The sequence below is a fragment of the Misgurnus anguillicaudatus genome, chromosome 25, assembly GCF_027580225.2.
Source record: "Misgurnus anguillicaudatus chromosome 25, ASM2758022v2, whole genome shotgun sequence".
In the NCBI taxonomy this organism is placed as follows: domain Eukaryota; kingdom Metazoa; phylum Chordata; class Actinopteri; order Cypriniformes; family Cobitidae; genus Misgurnus; species Misgurnus anguillicaudatus.
The window spans coordinates 12,346,684-12,374,426 of NC_073361.2; the positions used below are offsets into that span (position 1 = coordinate 12,346,684).

General features: G+C 37.1%; 3 protein-coding genes across 3 annotated transcripts in view; all 3 read right to left on the reverse strand.

The window, feature by feature from the left end:
- Positions 1-1,196: 1,196 nt before the first annotated feature.
- Positions 1,197-27,743, reverse strand: part of LOC129426518 (E3 ubiquitin-protein ligase TRIM16-like) — a 33,033-nt gene continuing 6,486 nt past the window's right edge. Inside the window, exon 6 of the mRNA XM_073863859.1 lies at positions 1,197-2,036. Within this exon, the coding sequence (XP_073719960.1) occupies positions 1,510-2,036 (527 nt within the window). The 3' untranslated portion in view covers positions 1,197-1,509. The remainder of the gene's footprint in view (positions 2,037-27,743) is intronic.
- LOC129426157 (E3 ubiquitin/ISG15 ligase TRIM25-like) lies at positions 6,673-7,911 on the reverse strand. The gene is made up of 3 exons (XM_073863584.1): positions 7,290-7,911; positions 7,052-7,147; positions 6,673-6,921 (listed from the first exon to the last, which is right to left on the reverse strand). The coding sequence occupies exons 1-3, from the start codon at positions 7,869-7,871 to the stop codon at positions 6,673-6,675; spliced, it is 927 nt and encodes a 308-aa protein (XP_073719685.1). The 5' UTR covers positions 7,872-7,911.
- LOC129426264 (E3 ubiquitin-protein ligase TRIM16) lies at positions 18,297-27,688 on the reverse strand. Its single transcript, XM_073863866.1, has 6 exons — positions 21,634-27,688; positions 21,407-21,502; positions 21,043-21,276; positions 20,724-20,883; positions 20,281-20,337; positions 18,297-19,790 (listed from the first exon to the last, which is right to left on the reverse strand). Exons 1-6 carry the CDS (start codon positions 22,213-22,215, stop codon positions 19,264-19,266), a joined length of 1,656 nt encoding a protein of 551 aa, XP_073719967.1. The 5' UTR covers positions 22,216-27,688; the 3' UTR covers positions 18,297-19,263.

Genomic DNA, 27,743 nt, shown 5'->3' on the forward strand with positions numbered 1-27,743 from the left:
TATGTTTACATGTTAACACACACATTTATCTTATTTTCTGGTTAAAAGTTTATTTTGTCAAAAAAATCCTTGGCTAAGGTTTCTATGTAAGCATAGAAATGCAACCAGTAAAATGATGTGTTTGTACTGGAAATGTGTATGTGTATTTGCACAGTGAATAATGAATCAGGAAGTCTTCATTGTAAAAAATCTCCATTCCCAAATTAACATTTTCTAGTCCCATATATGACACACAGGGAATAAAATGGAATAGTGGATTGCAATAAGGTTAGTAGTATACAACCTAATAGTTAAATAATATTTTTTTAATCATACCCTTACTGGGGGCTGAGCCCCCCTAAAATGAAAATCCTAGAATCGCCCCTGGTCACAGCCCTTATGTGCGTAGCTCGTCTTCCACGCTTCAGCTATGGTCAGATATGTTGTGTCCAGTGCAGTGTACACAGAAAACTCAGAGAGACTCGCATCTCACAGAGGACGCAAGTTCTGATACTTGTACAGACAACACATAGGCTAAATAAACAGATAATGTTCATTTAAAAGTAAGTGACTGGTCGGTGTATCAGCTCGTTAAACTGACGCCTCACCGGACCAGATGTGTGAAAATACACACATATATAACAGCGGACCAGCCACTTTTTATTGTTTGTTCCTCCTTTGAAATGTAAACAATGTACGCGAATCTCATCCACGCGTCAGCTCCTACACTGCCCAGCTCCATGCACAGAGACACCAGACGCACATTCCACCCGGCACTCGTGGGCCAGTACAAGCGACACAGTAGCCTATCTGTACAGATGTGAAGCTAAGATTCATCCAAACATTCGCTAAGTTTGTCTAAATGGGCCTAAAAGTCGCTAGATGTAACAATAAAGTCGCTATTTTAGCAACACAGTCGCTGAGTTGGCAACGCTGCTTCAGCCAATCCCCTTTTTTTAAGCAAGTAAACGCCACCCATTGATTAACATTGAATTTGCATACAAGTTGAAAATGAAAACGAAAATGAAAACAAATAATTTAAAGAGAACATAAAATTAAAACTGAACTTTACATTTTAATTTTGTCCCTATTATTGCTTGGGCATGAATAAAAAGCCTTTATACAAATATATCAAATGAAAGAACAGAAAATTTGCTTTCAAACAAACAAATAAACAAACAAAACTGAAAAAAACTTTTATCCTATCTTCGTTTGTTCCCTTTTATAACCTTTTAAATATGGGTAGGTGTCTTTAAAAATCCCAAATTTTGGACAAAAAGCTGAAATAATTGAATTTTTGTAAAGGGATTTTGTTAAAGATCAGATTCAGAACGATGATAAAAAAATACACGGATTATCAAAACAATTCGTTTTGATTCAGTTTTTTTTATAAATTGGGTAAGAGTGCAATCTATTCGATAATAGATTTACTGTATAAACTCTTCAGGGAAGCGTCACTGGCAGGGAATTGTTTCTCTTTCTTTTCTATAGTTAAAGTTTACAGTATTAGTTAGAGAATCTTTATGTCATCTACACTGCTGGATTACATAACTTCACTGAACCTGAAATGATCAAAAACCCAGGATAAAGTGGTTGAGTGAATGTGGTGTTGACTCTGTGTATGAGGTTCATTGTATCAGAGACGCTGTAGAAGGACAGAGATCCTGTACTGTGATCCACATACACTCCTATTCTACAGGAGCTCAACACTACAGGGAGTTTAATGTGTTTGTTATTGTGAATGAAGTAGCAGCTGGAGTCACTGCAGTACAAACTCCAGGACTGATCATTACATCCAAACACACACTCATCACCCCTTCCCTTCCTGCTGATGCTCTTATATGACACTGATATATCAACCTTACCACTCCACTCAACCTCCCAGTAACAGCGTCCACACAAACTCTCTCTACACAACACCTGACACCAGAAATCAAATCTGTCTGGATGATCAGGATACTGATGGACTGTCTTAGTGTTAGTAGCCGTTCTGTTCCCATCAGACAGCTGAATGATTTCATGAACTGTGTTTGAATCCAGTGTGAACTGCTTGAAATCTGGTGAAGATAAACACAAATGACTGCAGCAGTTTAACAAAATCATCATTGCAGATTTATTGCATTTTTCCAAAACCTACACATTTCTATATTTGTATTTACTCCTTCAGTGCGCACTTATTTACTTTGTTTCTACGCAGTTATTATTAGGTTTGAGATTGTTAAATATAAATATATTTGTTTAAATAGAATATACAGTTTGTATGGTATAAAATGCATTACGTCTATGGAACGTCCCCACAAAACATGGAAACCAGAATGTGTGCGTGTGTGTGTGTGTGTGTGTGTGTGTGTGTGTGTGTGTGTGTGTGTGTGTGAGTGAATGTGTGTGTGTGTGTGTGTGCATGAAAAAAAAGATATTCTGTAAAAATCTTCTCTGCATTAGACATCAGATTTATGAACATCATTATTATGAACACATAAGTGTTTAGTCATTCCAACAGGACTTGCAGCATATCACTTGGTGCTCTCTGCAAGTTTGTCTGGAGGGACAGCAACTCATGCATCAGGGAGGTGAAAAGCTGTTTAGGAGAAGGCTTTCCTAGAAGACCTGGGAAAATCTCTGCAGCACTATTGAGGAGAGAGCATCACCCTCGCATACCAGTTGCTGCACTGGTGAGAGAGATTCAGTCTCCTGCAGCTGTCTATCCAGACACAAATCCACAGACACCAGCAGGCACCAGCAGCTCAGTAGTGAAGAGGGGAACATGCAATTGGTGCAAAGAACAAACATGTCAGCACTTGCATCTGTTGTGGTGGACACACTTTCAGAGAGCACCAAGTGATATGCTGCAAGTCCTGTAGGAAATACTGAACACACACACCTGCACACATACACACTAAAAGTTAGTTTGATTGTTTAGTTCTCCATCCATCCTCTACTCTTGCTTCATTGTTTAATTTATTTGAAGTTGTTTTTGTGTTCATAATAAATTATGTCCCTAAATCTAATGCAGAGAAGATTTTTACAGAAAATTTTTTTCACACACACACACACACACACACACACACACACACACACACACACACACACACACACACACACACACACACACACACACACACACACACACACACACACACACACACACACACACACCACACACACACACACACACACACACACACACACACACACACAAACACACACACACACACACACACAGGGGCGCAATGAACAGTTTCAAGGGGGGTATGCAAGACAGAATTTTGGGCCCCTTCCTTTAGATGATTGTTTGATCTTCAAACCATAATGTGTAGCTATATAAAACTACTCAGTTGAGTGCGTTTATTTAATTTTACAGGTCGCATTTGCAACTACAAGTAAATCCATGAAGCAAAAAATAAATAAATGTATTTGAAAAACGAATAGCCTACCATTCTGGAAAGGCAGAAAACATTCACGTAACTGATTTTAAATAGATCACTAAAAGAATAATAATGCATGGAGATGCATTCCTGAACCTATGGAAATCTATGGAAGGCGCTTTGAAAGTCGCGGCAGTCGAGTTTTCTGCGCAGTTTTAGAAGCGAAATGTGTACAATTAGGTTTAGCCTAAAATAGTTCATTCTTCAGGGTTCATATTGATGATCTTATAGTCCATTTAAAAATGTTCTTAGGAACTGACTGTATTCGTCAGAAAAACACTATCTTTATGTCGCTGTTCTCTGTGTGTGGGGTATGTGTTCCGTCCTCCGCTCATGACAAAAAGGGTGGCCAGCAAAAGTATTAAAAAATGTATATTACGTTGATCTTTAGTGTGCGCTTCTCCCGCACACGCCCTTCTATAAACTTGGCAATTAAAGGGTTAAAATCATGGAATTTTTGTGAAGATTTGGTAGTTTTGATCAGTACTGAGGTTGATTAACAGATTTATGAAAAAAAATTGGAAAAAATATTCAACAGCCGTTGAATTTAGTGGATGTTTTCGTCCACTGGCAACACGAAAGGGTAGTAGATTTGCCCACGGTATATCGTTGAGTTTTTAAAAAAATTCAAAGCATTTTCTTAAAATATATGTAAATATAAGATTTGTCACCAAAAACATGGGCGTAGATTTTGGGTGGGACGCTAGGGACATGTCCCTAGCAATATTCAGGAAAGACTGAATTGTCCCTAGCAATAATTTTGACCAAACAATTAATCTGTATTTATATATAATCACTGATGTCCGTATTATTCTTGTGTTTTCTATTTTTTACTTATTATATTTTTTCAGGAATCATTTAAATGAGATTAGAAATCTTTCGGAATCCCGTTCTGTAAAAATGACGCTCTATGTGGTACACAAATGGTTAACAGCTTTCGTTCTCTGCAATGCCCGCCTCCGTAACTCACATCGCTAATATGATTGGCTTTGCATTTCTTTAGTCCCGCCTCTCTACTCACATTGCTAATATGATTGGATTAGCATTTCTTGAGTCCCGCCGCTCTAACTCACATCACTTTATGTCTTTACTCGCTACGTGTGATAGGATGGTTTCACTTTGTACAACGCGCCAAAGTTCACTCAACAAGACGCGCGTGATTATTCGGGCTACAGGTAAGTGAGGAAGAAAGTATTATTATACCCACTGTAAGTGTTTCATGCACAAGGACAGTGTTTTCACCAATACACGACAATCCCATGTTAACCTGAGGAGTTGCAAACTTTTGTCAACCTTATATTAATGGGGTGGCAAGGTTATTTAGGGGGTCCTTAATCCATGAAAAAATAACCTCAACATGATAAAAAACATGAATTCATGTCATGATTGCTGAATACTTTACATTACTGCACTGTGGTCATTACTTGCACAGATGTAGACATAATGTAAGGTTACATTTAAACTTAAAACTATTTTTTCACACTGATTAACTGTCTGTTAATGAAAAGAAGATTTAATGTGAACTACAGAAACGTTAATAAACGTTGTTCAGGAAACAGCATGATATACATACCAACTTCAACACTGGGATTTTTTTGGCAAACTTAAATTAAGAATTAAATATTAATTGCATATTCTTCATTGTTATACAGTAAATATGAATTCATATATGTTGTGATTTTCTTTTTTTTTTGACAAAGACTTTAACAGTTACTGTTTATTAGGCTCTAGGACATAACGAATTGTTTATTATAGTACATTAAATTTGGGATGGCACCGAGGGGTGGCAAGTCAGATGTCACTGAGTAAAGTGCATACTGAGTTGTCTGTTGTTTATTTCAAGTAAACGGTGATAAACACTTTTTGCAATGCAACCATTTTATTTATGTCCCCACCAATGCCAGAATCAAACCTACGCCCTTGACCAAAAATCATTCAATTTGATAAAACAGAGAAAAAGTTGTGGCCAAATTAAGAGTAAAAAAACCCTCTAGTGGATGAAAACATCCCCAACAACACATAAGGGTTAAGTTCCTGTGTAGAAGTAATAAGTTGGAAAAAATGTTGAAAGATCGATGTTTTGATTTTGAGTCGTTGATTTTACTCAATTCATTCACCTCTTTAACAATGACTGAGTTTCTGACACATGTGAACTGAAAGATTTCTGTAAACATTGAAAATAATCAACGTTTTGTTCTTTTTGTTGTATTTGTCATTCTTTATGTACTAATGGATATAAATAAATCAAAGTCATAAATCATAAATGTTTTTAAAGTCACTTACATTGTAAAAAATCCTCCCTGGTCTTCAATTCATCAGAAATAACTGAGATATATGTAACTGAAACATAAATGATAAATAAATTTAATTCCCATAGTAGAAATATAATAAACCAAAACACACACAATAAAACAGAGATCATGACACTGATATAGGGGTGGTTTCCCGGCTTATCCTAGTCCCAGACTAAATGCATGTTTGAGCTACTTTAATTTCAAAACACCTTGTACTGACATAATTTAAAATATTTCAGTGCCATTGTTTTGTCTCAAGATAAATGGACTGCATTTATATAGCGCTTTCATAGACCAATGGCCATCCAAAGTGCTTTACAATTTGCCTCACATTCACTCATTCACTCACACATTCATACACCAACGGCGGTGTCACCCATGCAAGGCCCCATCCAGCTCGCCGGGAGCAGCTGGGGTTAGGTGTCTTGCTCAAGAACACCTCGACACTTGGTCCGGTGGAGCCAGGGATTGAACCACCAACCTTCCGGTTTGTAGACAACCTACACGAACCACTGAACCACTGCCGCCCAGACAAGATGCACACTAGTTTTTTGTAAGCTTGGTTTTCTTAAATTAACCTAAACTCTGTCCGGGAAACCACCCCATAAGACTCTAACAGCAGTTTTGCTTGTGTGATGTTGTTTGAAATTAAATGAATATTTGCTTCTTTACCTTCACCAGATATCTTCTCTATCTCCTCTCTACAGAAATCCTCCAGTTTGTCTTTCAGTTGAGAGAGATTTTCTCACATCATCAAAAAAGAGGAAAGAGCTGAGAGTAAATCTGTGTGAGACTGAAGACTCAAGAGCTGCAGACAGAGACTGAAAACCCTGAAGAAGAAACGATTACAAATGCAAAGACAACATAAACATTCAACATTAACCACATTTATCAGCTTATAAAATAACCACCATCATAGTCATATATGAAGTGAAGTCTTCCAGAGATCCTGCTAATGTTCACTGTGTTGTGTTTCAGAGTTGTGTTACCTGTAGGAAATGGATGTGATTGTCTGTATGTGAAAACTGCTTCAGTTCAGCGTCTCTCCTCTTCAGATCATCAATCTCCTCCTCCAGACGCTTCATGACTCCTTCAGCTTGACTCACTGCCGTCTTTTCCTGATCTCTGATCAGTTGTATCACCTCAGATCGTCTTCTCTCAATGGAGCGGATCAGTTCAGTAAAGATCCTCTCACTGTCCTCCACTGCTGTCTGTGCAGAGCGCTGTTAAGACAAACATTACAATCAGATCCATTACAGGTACATCAGTAAAGATCTCCATCACTGGAGGAGAGTCATGAATCTCAAACTGATCTTCAAGCTGTCAGCAGATGTTTTTCTGTTCAAAACTCACCGCATGAGAGTCCACAGCCTCTCTCAGCTCCTGAAGCTCCTTCTCTCTCTCCTCAATTATTTGATGTAATTTTATCTGTCGCTCTCCCAAAACTCTCTGAGAGATAACAAATAACTATAAAACCTCAAAGATATTACATTAAACTGCATGTAATGTTACTATAATGACATTCATGGTTTAGCATGTTATTAATCATTACTGTTAGCATTACTGCAGTGTGTCTGATTTCAGTTCATACCTGTTTCTCAGTTCTTTCTGCTACAGCTGTCACAGTATCATGGTTTTTATGTTCGTCCATCGTACACAGATAACAAATGCAGTGTTGGTCGGTGCGACAGTAGATTTCTAGTTGTTTATTATGTTTTGAGCAGATCATCTCATGAAGTTGTCTGGTGGGATTCATCAAATGATGTCTCCTGTCATTGAAGAAATGTTCATGTTGTTTAAGATGATTTTGACAGTAAGACTTCAGACACTCCAGACAGGACTTGACAGCTTTGTATTTTCTCTCAGTACAGGCGTCACACTCCACATCTCCCGCTTCAGAATAAGTGTCAGCAGGAACAGCAGGCTGAAGTTTTGTCTTCTTCAGTTCCTCCACCATTTCAGCAATCATCACATTTTTTAATAAAACAGGTCTTGGTATGAAGGTTTGTCTGCATTGAGGGCAGCTGTAGATTCTCATCTCATTCTGATCCCAGTAGTTTGTAATACAGCTCTTACAGTAACTGTGTCCACAGGGAATGCTCACTGGATCCTTCAGGAGATCCAAACACACTGAACAGCTGAACTTGTCCTTAAAAACACGAGCTTCTGCCATATTTCACTAATATACAAACAGAGAGAGACGCTCGCTTGAAAAGTAGTTTCCTGGTTTTGTGTTAAGAGTCGTGTGCAAAACATGTTAGGTGTGACTCTGCACTTTCACTTTCATTTTTTGGCCAAACCATATGAAGTGTTTGTATTAAATGTATTACATGTGCGTTCTAATGTAAACTAAAGCAGTGTTTTAAAGATGGAAACATAAAAAAAAATATATAAAATATAGACTACAGAAAAGTGTTTGTTAATGCTTATAAAGCAGGTTGTTTTAAAATTAGAATCAATGATGGCATTAATAATTAGCGACTGTATATTTGTCAGTGTTTTACATAGACACAAATAACTTTGAAAGAAATATTACAACAATCTTTTTTTCTTTTTATCTTTTAATAAATAAATTCTAAATGGCAATACAGAAAAAGGCACTTTAAACCAAACAATACCTCAAGCTATAGCACAGCATATGTTTTTTTGTCTTTATTTAAAATAAAAATTTCCCCCAAGCATTATTATACATTTAAAATGGCCAAACTTGTTGGTTACATTCCAATAAAATATGTAAAACATGTTTATTTGTACCGCTGAGCATTAGATATGAACCTCTGCACACAAAACAACTTTCGAATTCTTCATTTTCACTGAATGAAGATGTTTTTAAGCAACAGTAATAGTTTTAAAGGGGACATTTCACAACAAGACTTTTTGAAGATGTCAAATAAATCTTTGGTGTCCCCAGAGTACATATGTGAAGTTTTAGCTCAAAATACCATATAGATAATTTATTGTAGCATGTTTAAATTTAATAACACGTTGTGGGTGTGAGCAAAAATGTGCCATTTTTTGAGTGTGTCCCTTAAACACTGTGATATCTGCACTAAATGGCAGTGCTGTGGTTCGATAGTGCAGATTAAGGGATGGTATTATCCCCTTCTGACATCACAAGGGGAGCCAAATTTCAATTACCTATTTTTTCACATGCTTGCAGAGAAAGTTTTGATAAACTAAGTGACTGGGTTGATCTTTTTCACATTTTCTAGGTTGGTAGAAGCACTGGGGACCTAATTATAGCACTTTAATATAAAAGATTTAATATAAAAGATTTTCATTGTATGTCCTCTTTAAAAAGGTGTCACTGGACAATTCAATCAAAATGAGGAAGTTTTCAATGGATAAAAGTTTGTAAAGCATTTATTGTTTGACAAATGTTTAACAAATGTTTAACTATATATATATATATATTTATTCCTTTACTCATCCTTTAACAAGATGTATAGGTTGTTTGGTGAAAATAAGGGTAATTAAAACTTATTTATAAGATAAATTTTTAACCAGCTTTAACTAAATTCTTCAGCATGGGGTGTTTTGAAGCCAAATAAGTGATTGTGTGTTATGTCAGTAATAAGTTAGCTTTTAAGTTACAGAATTTCCCAACAAAAAAATAATGAGTCACTGCTGTAAAGACAAACTTTTATTTACAGCATCAGAACAGTCTCCTTGTAATATGTTGCCATTTAAAATATTCTTTATAGTGACAAATCAATTTATAGTTATAACTCTAACAGTTAAAAAACAAATCAAAGAAACATTTACATGTTTTGTTATTGCTGTGGAAGCTTTTTTTTTACCAAGGAAAGACCTCAAAGGAGCTGGACATATAAAATGGCTTTATAATCTTTAACAAACTTGTAGAAACAACAAAACCAAAACAATAATCTGTACAAAGATGCATCGAAACGCACCCAAAAGAAAACGAACAAAATTATTATCATCAAAAATAATAACTTTAATATGTATTACCCATAACAAATAAGCATGGCACCTAAAGGAAATAAAAACAAGAAAAGTGAGAGAGTCACAGCAAGGCTTAGTCGTCTGTAAATATAAGCAAACATTAAACAAAAGAAACAAGAGCAACCAGCAAGACAAAAGACAAAAGTTGTTTGGCTTACAAATTTAAATCATGAGGTGAGTGAAAAGAAAAGACATAGAAAAGGTTTCTTGTCTGAAGTGCGGCATTAGTTGGGAGCGTAGCAGCTATCTGGCTGAATTGGAATCAGTAGATGAATTCTCCAGGAACTTCCTGCAGGGCTGAGAAGGGTTCCTCAAACTTGAAGCGTTTGGAGATGGCCTTCTGGTCGGGGGTCAGAGTCTTTTTATCAGAGGACTGTCGACACTGACCCAGGGTGTAAGCTGCCATTACGATGAGCTCTTCTGTCACCTGAGAGCTCTCTTCATCCTCCGCTTCTTCATCGTGGCTGGAGGTCCCCGAGCTGGCAGGCTCAGAGACGCTTTCAGATGTACTCCCGTCCTTTTCTTCTTCTTCTTCTTTGATCTGAAGCCACAGGTGCTCGAGACACTCTTCTGCTGTGAAGCAGTTCCTGTGGAAATAAGGTCAGGTGATGAACTGGACATACATGTGACCCAGTCTGTGAAAACTCAGCTACTGTTTTCTACATAAAATCATCCTACAAAATGTAAAAAAAAAATCTGTGAAAATATATCCTTGATATATTTAATATGTTTCGCTCACTCTGGTTTTTTGATAAGCAGGGACTTTATGAAGTGAATAGCTGCTTTGTCCAGGTGCTTCAGCTCTTCCTCAGTGAAGTGTTTGTTTATGTGCAATGACACAACTGTGATCATAATTACCATGAAAAAAAAACTGACCATAAAACACAAGAAAAAGAATTTATTGTGAAAATACCTCTATGTCAACATTTAAGGGTATCACATTAAATGCTGTATTCATGTTTGTAAAAATAGTAATGAAGAACAAGGACTTACCACATATCAGTTGCTGTGCTTATTGGCTCATAATTCAGGATTTCTGGTGCTGTAATAAAAAACAATACATAAAAATGTGCAGTGTTATGTACATTACTCAGTGAAAACACTTACTCTAAATTACTAATTTCCACAATTAAAGATTTTATGAAGAAATTTATATCAGGGCAAAATTTTAAATTAAACATTTATGCATTTGGCAGACACTTTTATCCAAAGTGACTTGCAGTGCATTCAAACATCTACATTTTATCAGTACAGTCCACGTATTGGGATTAATCTCATCACCTTTGTGCCACTATCACAATGCTCTACCAATTGAGCTACAGAAATATAAATTTTAAATTTAAACATTACGGGGTGGTTTCCCAGACAGGGATTAGACTAGTCCTAGACTAAAATTAATGTAAGGCTGTCCAAACTGAAAACAACTTGCACTGACATATCTTAAAATACACCAGTGCCCTTAGTTTTGCCTCAAAATGCACACAAGTAATGTTTAGTAAGGCATGCTTGTTAAAACTAGTTATTTCCTAATGAAAATGAGGCCTTGTCCTGGCTTAAACTAATCCCTGTCCAGGAAACCACCCCAAAAGGTTATTAAGATCATGTACATGCACTACCAGTCTCAAGTTTAAACACTACACTGAATTTCATATGAAAATGGTAAAGAATTGGTTCGTACCCACATACTCGGGTGTGCCCATGATCTCTCTGATCTCTTGACTGCTGCTTACCAACCTCGACAGGCCAAAATCCACAATCTTTATGTCCCCGAGAGGAGACTCCCTAGTAAGGAGGATATTCTGAGGCTGACAGATAAAAAAAATCTTCCGATACATCTTTTTAATGCTAACATTTGAGTGATTACATAACTGCAGGTAGGGGTGCACGGGGCAATAACTAACGCAGGGTTAGTTGTAACACGGACCGTTTATATTGTTGCATAAGGTTGAGAATTTTGCCTTTCCAGATTTTTTTATGCTGCCAAAAGTTGATCTCCCGCAAATTATTGGAAATGTATAATGTTTTTCCAGAGAGTTATTGATGAACGAGTGTTTTGGTGGCATGTAAGTAAATTTTTTCATCATATGTTTTTTTTTCGGTTTCTAAGATACCAAAATCCAATGCTGTGTGTAAGATACCAAATTCAATGTTATGTCATATTAATCAGTGTCTTGTTAACTAAAACATAGCATCATTTTGAAAATTGTCTGCAGCTTAAGCAACTTTTTTGGTGGACTTGAAAATATTTTGACCCAGCGGGGTTAATTGTAACGCTGTGTTACAACTAATCCCTCAGCACTTACGATATGTAATCCGCTAACGTTAGCATAATTCTTATCGTTGTTTTAAATAGGCTACACATGAATGATTACTGGCTGCCAACAAAATAAATGTGCCTGTCTTATCAAAAATTGTGTGTCAACATTTATTTTTGTTCATATCTTTAATATTGATTGAATAAGGTCACATCAAAGATTGAAATCATAATGAAATTAATGGCTAAAATCAGACTTTGATGCTCATTATCTCAGAATTTGATTTAGAAACTGTAGTATGGTTATTACAGACTGGGTCATATATAAAAAAAAATTGTCATAACTGCGCTGCTTTTTCTCACATATTTAGAGTTCATTTATAATTGAACTATTGCTAGAAAAGAGCTGGATGAACGAATACAGTGTTGATACCCGTCCATTATAGACAGATATATAAACAATATCCACTTCAAGTATGTAGACAAAATATTATTGAAATATTTGCCTGCAAACTTAATTTCTAGCAGGTGTTACAACTAACACCCTGCCTGTTACAATCAACCCCACCTATGGGGTAAGTTGTAACGTTTGCACTTCTGTCACGTTTGGTGTAATTGTCCAAGAATGGTAAATACTAGAAACAAACTTCAAATGTTCATTTGTAGCAGAGGTGTGTGTGTTGATTGTGTAAAAATATAATTAATTAAACTCAAATATTTTTTGAATAATTGAGCCAAAACCAAAAAGCGTCAGGTTGTGCCCCGCTCTCCCTACATATTTTTTAATTATTTTAATAATTTGGTACTCATTGTCATGGATCACATGTTGTTACAGGGCATAACAATATAATAATTTATGTAAAAAGTGTCTTATAGTTGACAATCAATAGTAAGTGTCAACTCTGTTACTGTCAAACTCTGTTACCAAGGTAGAGTAACAGTGTTGACAGTCATGTATGTGTATGAGAGAGGAGGGGGGGGGGGTTGTTTCTCTGTGTATGACTGCCACTTCTGTTACATGGGATGTTCATATTGACGAAGGTAAGAATTTATGACCGTTTCATATTGTCAGTTAAAAGAAAAAATATTTGTTAACGAACAATGCGTTTTGACACAATTCTTTCCTTAATTTGTGAATGGCCTGTAAATGATGCAAACTATTGCTGCCCTGACAGTCTGGTAAAGTAATCATTTGTATAAGTAATCATTTGTACTGCATATATGTGTCGGTGCTTGAGAATGGTTTGGAAGCTGCACGGAGAGGCGCATATGTGCCTCAATCTTGCAGGCGTCTGGACAGACCTTTGCTGATGTAGACCCTGACCATAAACATCTCTCTTTATGCACAAACAGAGAAAGAAGACGCAAAAGCAAAACTTTTTGAAATGTGTCCTGCTTTAGAAATAGCCACTGTGGTAGATAAAAAACAGACAATCAGCCTACTTTGGATATTAATCTAATTGAGTGTTCTTTGATAATATAATGTTGCGTGAAAATTTGATAATGTATGAATTCTGGTTCTGTTGTTGATCGGTTGCTGCTGTTCTAATAAAAAAAAGTTTGTTTTACCAGGTCACAGACAACCGTCAACTGTATTTTTATCAATGGCAATTTAATATTAAAATCGTATCAGTTAACGGTTAATGTTCGGTTAACAAGCTGCGGTTGTCGGTCAGGAAAATGAACTTAAATGAACATCCCTATTACATACTGTCAGCACTGTTACTGTACCTTGGTAACAGAGTTTGATAGTAAAAGAATTAACACTGACTAATCCATGCAACAGGAATCATAATGTTCAGCTGTACAAGTCACTTTTTCAAAGAAAAATTATATTGTTATGGCCTGAAATTTCGACATATGCGGCTGCCTCGAGAATTTTCGGGTGTTTGTCATTTCACCTCCCACCTCTATAATGGGTTTATAGGTGCACAGGAACAATCCTTCGTAAAATGCATTAAACTTTCGTTTACAAAGACGTGAAACTCACCGAGTGGTCAGGGGTGTTCACTGATATGCTCACAAAAAATTGCTGCAAAAGATGCTTTCCAACAGGTTTTATTGTAGTTTTTGTCCAACTCCATTGACTTGTGTCACAGAGTGACTTCGAGGGCGGAACCAAAGGTGAGAGAAGAAGTTCCGCCCGGACCGAAATGTGCAAACACCCGTCACTTCCGGAAACTCCGGACAACTCAAATCAGGGGGATATCAACAACAGGTGTGTCGAACAACGTGGCGATCGCAGATTGGGCCGTTCGGATGTTGAGAGGAGAATAAAGAGGGCATTGAGGATATAGGAAGTTGTTGTTGCTTTCCAAGGAACACCACGAGTGAGACGGAGTGTTTTGGGCGCTGGTGTAGGGCGAGGCAGATGAAGGCAGTTTGTGAAGTCGCTAAGCGAACTGGAGGATTTAAATACGACTACTAGAACAGGTTTGCCAAAGCGAGGTTTTGTTGGGAGAAAGCCATACTTACCAGTGTCTGTTGTATGAAGGCCCCGTAGGAGAACGGTACCAGGGTAGAACAACGATAACACTTCCGTGTATCCGTGAGTAGCTGGAGAGAGAATGAGAGCGGGAGAGGATCAGTATCATGAAGACTGTGAGTACATTGGATTGCTTATATCATTGTTTACCCCTGGATATGGATGACTAATATCTGCTGGAGTGTATAACAGCGTGTTTAGTGGCCCCATCGTGGAGGACGAGACGAGTGGGTGAGCCGAAGTGAAGTGGGGATGAACAGATGTTATTTGGCTGTGGCTACAACGTAAAGTTTGGATCACTTACCGTGCCAGCGACTTTAACCTCTTCCAGGACGAATCTCGACTGGGTGTGGAGTGCCGACCCTAAAAATCACTGAAGTGTGTGTAGTGCAGTGGGTGAGTCTGTCTTTGACCTGTGTACACCTGAAGTTTTGCAGTGCTGTGCCGTGTCCCTGTTGTCTGTGCTCGCCCTCTAGGTCCAGAAAGTTTCCTGTTGGAGAGAACGTCTGCTGCCTTGGCGGTGGCCACCTATTTCCTACACGCCCGCTTATAACTCTGGCCCCCGTGTTCCAGCTTGAAGGAGGCGAAGGGTGAATGCAAGTTAAGGTACTGTGTGGATCTTGTGGGGAGAACCAGTGATTGGAGGGAAGCATTCGACCATTATAAGTGAAACAGTCTGCTGTGTATGTTTACTGTATTGTGGAGCGATTCCAGCTGTCCGCCCCTGTCTAGATCTCTGTCCCGTGGTTGGAAGAGAGGAGAGGGAAGCGGGCGAGTCGGCCCAGCAATACAGACCGGGTATAGCCAAACTACCTGAACTGGTCCACCGTGACACCATCGGCTGTTTGGGCCCAACGAGCAGCAGCTTGGAGTTTGTGACCCCCTTTCGCCCTTGAACGAAGCCAAGAGGTGATGTATGGTTTTCCCACTTATCTACTAGAGTCCACGCCTTTGCTAAGGATAATCTAGTGCTTGCTATCCTTCGTCATCCAGCTTAAAGTTCTAGTCATCCCATCTAATACATACCTACCTGTATGCACGAGCTAAAAGCTAATTACCTTGAATAAGCCCTGTAAGCCCAGTGTGAAGTTCCAGCTTTCTGTTGAATACCTACCTGTATGCACGAGCTAAAACTAATTACCTCGAATAAGCCCTGTAAGTCCAGTGTGAAGTTCCAGCTTTCTGTTGAATACCTACCTGTATGCACGAGCTAAAAGTTGATTACCTCGAATAAGCCCTGTAAGCCCAGTGTGAAGACCCAGTTACCTTGCTTAATACTTACCTGTTTGCATGAGCTCAAAGCTATTCACCTCGAATATGCCAGTGTATGTCTAGTGTCAAGATCCAGTCACCTCGCTACATACCTACCTGTTCACACAAACCAAAAGTTACTTACCCTGAAATTGCCAGTGTACGTCCAGTGTGCCGACCCAGTTACCTTGCCAAATACCTACCTGACTGCACAAGCTGAATACCACTTACCTCGAATACGGCCCGGCTGCAGCCACCCGTTCTGGATGTGCTTTCACCTGTTACCCACAACGACTTGCCCCTCTGCGAACCCAGTTAAACCTGTACTTACCTTTGTGACTTACCTGTGCCCTCAGGAACTAGGGTGTGTTGCACTGTACCCATCAGGAAGCCCATTGGAGTGGAGAAACTGTCCAGGTGCCTTGTGCAGCCAGTTTGGAGAAACGACACATACAGGAATAAAGTATCCCTCTCCGTCTCACCTTTCACTCATCGTGTGTTCTCTGTTGCCTTCAGGAGAAGCGAAGGGCGCCACGTGAAATCAAGTCTACAAGAGAGGATCTAGGATCAGTTTGTTTTAATTATACTTACCTTTTCTCGTGTGTCTGGTCATTGGGGTGTTCTTGGGACTTCCTCGAGGTGGAAACTAGGAAGGGGCGTGACCCGTGACAGGGGCGGTCCGCTCCCACCTGTGACACTTGTATTAGATGTGCTGTGAGGTAGGGTATTACTCCGTGCCGGGAACGTTGTTGTCTTCTTTGCAATTGGCAAAAGTGGATTATCGCCACCCACTGGGCTGGAGTTTCTATTATTCAAGCTCTCAATGTAAGAATATACGGGTGTGAAGCGTTTGGAAAAATAGGTCCAGTTTACAACGAATGCTAAAACACCTGTTGGAAAGCATCTTTTGCAGTGATTTTTGTGTGATCATATCAGTGAACTCCCCTGGCCACTCGGTGAGATTCACATCTTTGTAAATGAAAGTTTAATGCATTTTAGGAAGGATTGTTCCAGTGCACCTATAGACCCATTGTAGAGGTGGGAGGTGATACAAGAAACACCCAAAATTTTTCAGGCCAGCATCATATGTCCAAATTTCAGTCAAAATCGTTCTATTTCATCATAAACAATCTAAAAAACAGGGCTTTAAGTGTAAAATACCAAACTTGTCCTTTAAGTGCTATAATTGAGTCCCCAGTGCTTCTAGAAAATGTGTAAAAAACAACCCAGTAACTTAGTTTTGGTAAACCATTCTGTGTGTGAAAGTAGGTAATTGAAATTTGGCTCCCCCTGCACTATCCAACCATGCTGCTGCCATTTAGTACAGAGATCAGCTCATTTGCATTTAAAAGGACACACCCAAAATGTGGCAATTTTAACATGCTATATTAAATTATCTATATGGTATTTTAAGCTTTATGCACTCTGGGAACACCAAATATTTATTCAGCATCTTAAAGTCTTGTGAAATGTCCACCTTAATAAAACAGAGACAGTGTACAACACAGCTAATACATTACCCTTTTAAATTCATATAATCTTAAACACTATGATATCTGCACTAAATGGCAGTGCCATGGTTCGATGTGCAGATTAAGGGGCCGTATTATCCCCTTCTGACATCACAAGGGAGCCAAATTTCAATAACCTATTTTTTCACATGCTTGCAGAGAAAGTTTTGGTAAACAAAGTTACTGGGTTGATCTTTTTCACATTTTCTGGGTTGGTAAAAGCACTTGGGAACAAATTTTAGCACTTTAACATAAAAAAGTCAGAGTTTCATGGTTTGTCCTCTTTATCAATACTTCACAGTATGGCTGTAAAGTGTTGTCTAGGTGGACACCTGTCTATGTTTTCTAGGTTTTGAGACACAGTTGGTGTTTGATGATGTTTCTTGCAAAGCTGTAGTCTTGCCTTTTAAAAATCTAAATGAAATATATAATAGTATTTATCACATGAAAGGCATGTATTATTGTCACTGTACAATGTTGTCCCATTTGTTTTAACTGTGTTTATTGGTGTTAACAAATTTTATTTTATTATTTTACAAAAAAAGCCCTTTACCTGGTTGACTGTGATACAAGGTTAAATTTGAATCTTATTTTTTTATTGAGAAGCATTTTTTTAAGTGTAAGTCTACTCATTCTTTCAGTCTCTCATAGAAAAATAAGATATTGATTTTCAAGAGACAGCATTTATTCAGTTTGAAAAAAAGCATTTTTAACACAAATATTTTAATTGATATTGCAGATCACAGTGGATACAATTTAGAGAGATTTGTAAACTATCATAAGGAGTCAGTTTGGTCAAATATGTTGCTGCTAAAGTCTGAATAAAGGGTTGCTTACTTAAAATGATTGAAAATTTTCATCTGTACAGATATGCATCTATACATATCTGTACATATGCAAATACATTAGATTTAAATAGCACAGTGGTAATAAGTACATAAAGATCTAGCATGGAAACAAAAGTCCAAACTCTCCCTCATTCATATCATGGTGTGACAAAAAAATTCAAAAGCCAATGTGTCTTACTCTCATAATAACCATGATCATAACTTATTTCAGTTGTTCCTTAAAGAATCACAACATTACAACCAAATGGATCATAAAATATGACATTTGGAGCAAATTGTTCATTAAGTGTGCTGTAATCTAAAGTCCAAGATCAAGTTAAAATGCATTCAGGTTAATAAAGTTTAAACATACACAAGTTAAAAAAAAACAATTTACAGGCAAGTCTGTATGTGACCCAAGATATCAAACGGGTCATCAAATACAAACAGTTGTTGAATTGGTATCTCAGTGTTGTCTGTAAATAAATAAGAGGATAAAGCCTAAAACAGAACAGGACTCACTGTTTTGTCATAGAGGATTTGTATACATTATGTAAATGTCACAGAGGATATAAATGAATAAAGTAATGCTGTTTTATATTTATTATCTACTGCTTCCCTCTGTTGATTGAAGTTTGTTTCTACACTCACTTTACTCGATTATAATCACTGTACTAGAGCAAGAACGTCATTTATATATACAGGACTGTCTGTGTGTTTTTTCCAATAATCTTGTCCCAATCACCCCTACAACCCTGAACTGAACATTATCAATTATTAAAATAATCTTTCCCCACCAGCATTTTTTTAGGCTGATTTCCACAAAAGTTTCACAAAATGCCTTATTCAAAAATTGTCTTCTATAAATATATAAACATACAAATATATCAAATGAAAGAACAGACCCTCTGCTTTCAAACAAACAAATAAACAAACAAAACTGAAAAAAACACGTTTATACAATCTTCGTTTTTTCTCTTTTATAAACTCTTTAATATGATTAGGTGTCTTCAAAAATACCAAATCTTTGACAAAAAGCTGAAATAATTGAATTTTCGTAAAGGAATTTTGTTAGAGATCAGATTCAGAATGATGATGAAAACATACACGGATTATCAAAACAATTCGTTTTGATTCAGTTTTTTTATAAATTGGGTAAGAGTGCACTCAATTGTATAATAGATTTACTCTTCAGCGTCACTGGCAGGGAATTGTTTCTCTTTCTTTTCTTTAGTCAAAGTTTACAGCATTACTGAGAATCTTCATGTCATCTACACTGCTGGATTACATAACTTCACTGAACCTGAAAGGATGTTAAACCCAGGATAAAGTGGTTTAGTGAATGTGGTGTTGACGCTGTGTATGAGGTTCATTGTATCAGAGACACTGTAGAAGGACAGAGATCCTTTACTGTGATCCACATACACTCCTATTCTACAGGACATTGACACTACAGGGAGATTAGTGTGTTTGTTATTGTGAAGGAAGAAGCAGCTGGAGTTAGTGCAGTACAAACTCCAGGACTGATCATTAAATCCAAACCAACACTCATGACCCTCTGCCTTCCTGCTGATGCTCTTATATGACACTGATATAAACACCTTATCACTCCACTCAACCTCCCAGTAACAGCGTCCACACAAACTCTCTCTACACAACACCTGCAGCCAGTGATAAAATCTGTCTGGATGATCAGGATACTGATGGACTGTGATAGTGTTAGTAGCCGTTCTGTTCCCATCAGACAGCTGAATGAATTTATGCATTGTGTTTGAATCCAGTGTGAACTGCTTGAAATCTGGTGAAGATAAACACAAATGACTGCAGCAGTTTAACAAAAATCATCATTGCAGATTTATTGCATTTTTTCCAAAACCTACACATTTCTATAATTGTATTTACTTCTTCAGTGCGCACTCATTTACTTTGTTTCTATATTATTATAGGTTTGAGATTGTTAAATATATAAATATATTTGTTTAAATGACCTCATTACATAGAGTTTTTAGCAGTAATGCGGTTTTATGTAAAAAGGCATATAAAAATAAAAATAAAGTTAAGTTCCTGTGTAGCTGTTATAAGCTGGAAAAATGTTGAAAGGTCAATGTTTTGATTTTGAGTCGTTGATTTTACTTAATTCATTCACCTCTTTAAGTTTCTGACACATGTGAACTGAAAGATTCTGTAAACATTAAATTTACTCAAAATTTTGTTCTTTTTGTTGTTTTTGTTTTTCTTTATATACCAGTGGTTATAAATAATTCATAAATGTTTTTAAAGTCTCTTACATTGTAAGAAATCCTCTCTGGTCTTCAGTTCATCCAAAATAACTGAGATATATGTAACTGAAACATAATAAATAAATAAACATAAATAATATAATTCCCATAGTATAAATATAATAAACCAATAACACACACAATAAAACAGAGATCATGACACTGATATAGTGGCGGTTTCCCAGACAGGGCTTATAGTCCCAGACTAAAGATCTACTTTAATTGCAAAACACCTTGTACTGATGTATTTTAACATATATCAGTGCCATTATATTGTCTCAAGATGCACACCAATATAGTTTTTTGTAAGATTCGTTGAAAAAACTTCTAAATAACTAAGGCCTAGTCCTGGATTAATCTAAACCCTGTCCGGGAAACCGCCCCATAAGAGTCTTACAGCGCTCTTGCTTGTGTGATGTTGTTTTAAAGTAAATGAATATCTGCTACTTTACCTTCACCGGATATCTCCTTTATCTCCTCTCTACAGAAATCCTCCAGTTTGTCTTTCAGTTGAGAGAGAGATTTTCTCACATCATCAAAAGAGAGAAGAGAGCTGAGAGTAAATCTGTGTGAGACTGAAGACTCAAGAGCTGCAGACAGAGACTGAAAACCCTGAAGAAGAAAACATTACAAATGCAAAGACAACATAAACATTCAACATTAAACACATTTATCAGCTAATAAAATAACCACCATCATAGTAATATAAGAAGTGAAGTCTTCTAGAGATCCTCCTAATGTTCACTGTGTTGTATTTCAGAGTTGTGTTACCTGTAGGAAATGGATGTGATTGTCTGTATGTGAAAACTGCTTCAGTTCAGCGTCTCTCCTCTTCAGATCATCAATCTCCTCCTCCAGACGCTTCATGACTCCTTCAGCTCGACTCACTGCAGTCTTTTCCTGATCTCTGATCAGTTGTGTCACCTCAGATCGTCTTCTCTCAATGGATCGGATCAGTTCAGTAAAGATCCTCTCACTGTCCTCCACTGCTGTCTGTGCAGAGCGCTGTTAGGACAAACATTACAATCAGATCCATTACAGGTACATCAGTAAAGATCTCCATCACTGGAGGAGAGTCATGAATCTCAAACTGATCTTCAAGCTGTCAGCAGATGTTTTTCTGTTCAAAACTCACCGCATGAGAGTCCACAGCCTCTCTCAGCTCCTGAAGCTCCTTCTCTCTCTCCTCAATTATCTGATGTAATTTTATCTGTCTCTCTCCCAAAACTCTCTGTGAGATAACAAATAACTATAAAACCTCAAAGATATTACATAAAACTGCATGTAATGTTACTATAATGACATTTATGGTTATTAATCATTACTGTTAGCATTAGTGCAGTGTCTGAATTCAGTTCATACCTGTTTCTCAGTTCTTTCTGCTACAGCTGTCACAGTATCATGGTTTTTATGTTCGTCCATCGTACACAGATAACAAATGCAGTGTTGGTCAGTGCGACAGTAGATTTCTATTTGTTTATCATGTTTTGAGCAGATTATCTCATGAAGTTGTCTGGTTGGATTCATCAAATGATGTTTCCTGTCATTGAAGAGATTCTCATGTTGTTTAAGATGATTTTGACAGTAAGACTTCAGACACTCCAGACAGGACTTGACAGCTTTGTATTTTCTCTCAGTACAGGCGTCACACTCCACATCTCCAGCTTCAGCATAAGAGTCAGCAGGAACAGCAGTCTGAAGTTTTGTCTTCTTCAGTTCCTCCACCATTTCAGCAATCATCACATTTTTAAATAAAACAGGTCTTGGTGTGAAGGTTTGTCTGCATTGAGGGCAGCTGTAGATTCTCATCTCATTCTGATCCCAGCAGTTTGTAATACAGATCATACAGTAACTGTGTCCACAGGGAATGGTCACTGGATCCTTCAGGAGATCCAAACACACTGAACAGCTGAACTTGTCCTTAAAAACATGAGCTTCTGCCATATTTCACTAACATACATACAGACAGAGAGAGACAGTCGCTTGAAAAGTAATTTCCTGGTTTTGTGTTAAGAGTCATGTGCAAAACATGTTAGGTGTGACTCTGCACTTTTACTTCCATTTTTTGGCCAAACCATATGAAGTGTTTGTATTAAATGTATTACATGTGCATTCTAATGTAAACTAAAGCAGTGTTTTAAAGATGAAAACATTATAAAAAATATATAAAAAATAGACTACAGAAAAGTGTTGTTAATCTGGTAAAGTTTGTTAATGCTTATAAAGCAGGATGTTTTAATATTAGAATCAATGATGGCATTAATAATTAGCGACTGTATATTTGTCAATGTTTTACATAGACACAAATAACTTAGAAAGAAATACATCACAACAATATTTTTTTCTTTTTATCTTTTAATAAATAAATTCTAAATGCCAATATTTAGAATACCAGAAAAAGTCACTTTAAACCAAACCAATACCTCAAGCTATAGCACAGCATATCTGTTTTTGTCTTTATTTAAAATAAAAATTTCCCCCAAGCATTATTATACATTTAAAATGGCCGAGCATGTTGGTTACGTTACAATAAAATATGTAAAACATGTTTATTTGTACCACTGAGCATTAGATATGAACCTCTGCACACAAAACAACTCTCGAATTCTTCATTTTCACTGGATGATGTTTTTTATTATTATTATTTGCACATAGATTTACATTGAAAGTAACAGTATCATGGTACAGTAATGTTATGTATAACTAAGACAGTGGTAAGAAAATCTGAAAAAATAAATGAAAATGACAATAAAAAAGGTAGATATAGGGAAAAATAAAAAAAGGCCAAAGGAATTGGAAATACACAATTTCGAAATATTAACACCACCTCACATTATTATAAAAGTTGTAAGTATGAGATAAAGGAAAATAATTCAATTCAATTTTATTTATATAGCGCTTTTTAACAATTGGTGATTGTTTCAAAGCAGCTTTACATTAATAGAAGCAGTGGAAAGCACAGAAAATCGGCAGATAGCATAACATAATACATGATAGCACAAGCAGCTAAATTTGCTGCGGCTATAATCAACATTATAAGTGGGCGTATTACTAATGTAACATATAAAAGAGGGTGCTAAGTTAAGCCCAAGAAGGCTGCTTCCCCGGGTTGAATAGAAAATTCATAAGAATATTAATAACATTTATGATGCTTTGAAGTGTGAACGAAAATGAGGATGTAGTTTATTTATTTATTAGGTTGTACAAACTAGCTATTGTGAGATGAGTACCATTACTAAAACAAATGATGTGAATGCCTTGTTAAAGAGAAAAGTTTTAAGTCTAGATTTAAAGGTATCTACTGTGTCTGATTCTCGGACATCGGTTGGTAAATCATTCCAGAGCTTAGGGGCTAAGTAGGAAAAGGATCTTCCACCTTTAGACACTTTTGATATTTTAGGGATAATTAAGAGACCAGAATTTTGAGACCGCAGTGTATGTGATGGATTGTATTCTGATAGTAGTTCTTTAATATACGAGGGTGCTAGGCCATTTAAGGCTTTGTAGGTGATTAGTAATATTTTAAATTGTATGCGATATTTAACTGGTAGCCAGTGTAAAGATGCCAGAATTGGATTTATGTGGTCATACTTCTTAGATCGAGTAAGTACCCTTGCGGAAGCGTTTTAAACTAGCTGAAGCTTGTTTACCTGATTTGCATGGCATCCTCCGAGTAATGAGTTACAATAGTCTATTCTAGAGGTCATAAAAGCGTGGATAAGCTTCTCTGCATCTGATGCAGACAACATATGGCGTATTTTTGAGATATTTCTAAGATGGAACAATGCTATGCGGCAGACATTGGAGATATGGCTATTGAAGGATAAATTGCTGTCGAACATCACGCCTAAGTTCCTAACCGTGGAAGATGGCACCACAGTGCGGCCATCTATGTGCAACTTGTAATCTGACATATTATGTTTGTAGCGATTCGGTTCGATAATAAGTATCTCTGTGTTATTGAAGTTTAGCATGAGAAAGTTATGTGCCATCCAGTCACTAATATCGCTTATGCAGTTTGTTAGCTTAGAAAACTGGTGGGTTTCGCTGGGATGTGACGAGATGTAAGGCTGGGTATCATCCGCATAGCAATGAAAACGTATGTTATGTTTCCTGATAAAATCTCCTAGAGGTGACATATATAACAAGAACTGGATAGGACCTAAAACTAATCCCTGCGGTACGCCGTATGTAACCAGGGAGTGATATGACTCCTCCTCATTTACATAAACAAAGTGATAGCGATTGGTTAGATACGCCTGACCACAGATGCCAACATAGTTTTCTAGCCTATTGAGTAAGATTGTGTGATCTATTGTGTCAAAGGCTGTACTAAGGTCTAGTAATACAAGGATTGAGATTTCACCACGATAGGATGTTAAAAGGAGGTCATTTGTAACTCTAAGCAGAGCTGTCTCTGTGCTATGTTGGGGCCTGAATCCTGATTGGAACTTTTCATATGTATTATTATTTGCTATGAATGTGCGTAGTTGGCTTGCCACTATTTTTTCTAATAATTTAGAAAGAAAATGTAGATTTGAGATTGGTCTAAAGTTATTAAGGTCTCCCTGGTCAAGGTTTGGTTTTTTAATGAGCGGTCTAATAACTGCTAGTTTAAAAGCTGTTGAAACGTATCCTAATTCTAATGATGAGTTAAGGATATTTAGTACTGTGTTTGATACTACAGGGACTACCTCTTTGAGTTGTTTTGTGGGAACAGGGTCTAATATACAGGACGATGATTTGGATGACGTTATTAATTTAGAGAGCTCTTCTATTGTAGTAGCTTTAAATGACTCAAGATGTTCGTTTGGTAATCTAGTGTTAAATGTACTATTGGGTAGAGTGGTGGCTGCTTGCGTAGTTTCTATGTTTTCCCTAATAACCATAATTTTGTTAGCAAAGAAGTTCATGAAGTCGTTACTATTGGAGTTTACTATTGGTTTCTGTTTGTTCTTTGTTTCTAGTCAGTTTCGCAACTGTGCTAAAGAGGAAATGAGGGTTGTTATGAATTTCTTTAATAAGCGTACTGAGATAGGTAGATCTGGCGGTTTTTATAGCCTATCTGTAGTGTTGAACACTCTTGTTATTAACTAAAATGTAATATATCTGTGGTGAGACGCAGTTTTGTGTGTAATGTCGAGGTTCACGCCCATTATTGATGAGCCCGTGTGTGAACGTGTATATAAAGACATTGCTAAGGACATGGGAGGCTGCGTCATTTCTCAGCTGACTGAGGGTTCCGCTTTCCAGTGTGTCACTGCTTTGTGGTTGAGTTTGGTGTCTCTTGCATGTTTTGCAATTTCTAACTGCCATTTAATTGGCATTTTATTATTACGCTTATGAATATTTAATAAAGTATATATTTCTCAATAAAAATTGTGCATTGCCATATCCACGTCTCATTGTCCATTTTTCAGGTCAGGAGAACTGTGAACTTGTCCTGTATTAATAGGTCCCCAAATATTAATGCTGGGGTGGCGTAGTCGTGTTTTTGTTAAGATCAGAAGTCTTTTTTAGTGTTATCACTAAGTCTCCCTCTTGCCACATATCCTTGATATCGATCCCTTTAACTCAATTGGGTTTTGTAAAATGTTCTCAATAACAGTTATTTGCATGTTCAGCTCCCCTTTATCTACCACTGTTTTCAAAAAAGGACGTAACGGGAGATATTTATTAAAATCTGACTTTGGAACTTTGTATTGGTGCACAATCTGCTGGAAAGATTTTAAAATACCCTCTGTAAATAAGCAAGATAGTTGGGATATTCCCATTAGAGGTCTAGACGGGTCCAAAAATTCCTACCCGAACCCGATCAGACCCGTAAATGTGCTACACTGACCCGACCCGGACCCGTCTGTTGTTTTGAAAGCTGGACCCGGAACCGACCCGGACCCGTCTATTATTTAAAAGCTGGACGCCGAATCGATGCGGACCTGTCTATTATTTAAAACCTGGACCCGAACCCGTCCGGGAAGACACAGACCCGACCGGAAAATATTCTTTAGCTAAATGTTATTCAATAAACAAGTAGCGAAAATTAAACGTTTTGTCTTACCCATAGAAGTTAGTCTTCTCCCTCCTTACCTGACTGTGTGATGCACAATCCTTATTTCCAAGAAAGTTCCATCCATGTTATTCCTCTCTTGACGATTGAAATGCTTAATGCTTATTCCAGCTTTTAAAGTCCACTTCATGGTGATTAATAACGCAGTTTTACACATGTTGTGTATCGGGGAACTTGCTTAAAAATGTTTGGATTATAATAACAATTGTTCATTCAGTGCCATGGCTGCTTTCGTTAGCTTTACTTCTTTGCTATCATCTCTGTGCTCTTTGAGCAGAGTCGCGAAAACTTTAAATATAACAGCAAGACAGTCAATTTATAATATTATTATAAAAATTAGAGAAGTCAGTGCAAAATGCGCGGTACGGCGGAATAGGTCCCGCCTTCTAAATAAAAGAGCCAATTGTCGAAGGTGAAGTCATTGCGTCTCACTGCAGAAGCTCCTGGTAGCCACAGGAACATTACAAGAGCACATGCGCGTTAGCTGCCTGGTTGGAGCAACCAAATATAAACTTTTTAACGCAATTTTAGCGTCATAGAAAAAAATGTATGCAACAGTTCATCTAAGTTTTTGTTGCTGTTTTTGAAATATTATATTTAAATTAAATGTGAGTGTGCTCTCCGAGTCCGATCGACCTCGGGTAACCACAATGTTAAACAGACCCGGGACCTAATATATTGAGACACGACCCGGACAATCGTTTAAAATATAAAATAAAATATCTTCCGTGTAGACCTCTAATTCCCAGCTTCAGCCATGTTGAGAGGCCAATTTTGCAATGTTAAAAGAAAATCAGGGTTAAAACAAATTGGAGAGGATAGGGAAAGGACGGCAGGAATTTTTAAGTATGTCTTAACATCTCTCCAGACTCGGAGAGTGTTTGCTGTGGTCAAATGTTCAGAATTTTTTTTAATCATAGTATAATTTTTGATAAAAGGTAAAGATTAAATTAGAAATGGGGTGCAAATTGATGATTCCATATTATACCAAATATAGAGTTTGTTCTCTCTGTACTCCATGTGATCTTATTTTTTATCTGGGCTGCCCAATAGTACAATTGCAAATTTGGCAGAGCTATCCCACCCTTATGTTTCGGTTTTAGTAGTTTTGAGAATTTAATTCGGTGCATGAAAGGTGTTTATTAAGATCCTTAAAAAAAGAACTTGCTAAATAACTAGGTATAGATTGAAATAAATATAACAATTTGGGAAGGACATTCATTTTTATTACATTTATTCTGCCCAGAAATGAAATTGGAAGTAGACACCATGTTTTTAAGTTGGTCTTGATTATTCCTGTAAGTGGGGTGTAATTGTTTTTTATAAGATCACTAAGTGAGGCTGTAATAAAAATTCAGGGACTTCCTCTGATACTTGAAAAGGAGATATCTACGGTGGCCCTGAA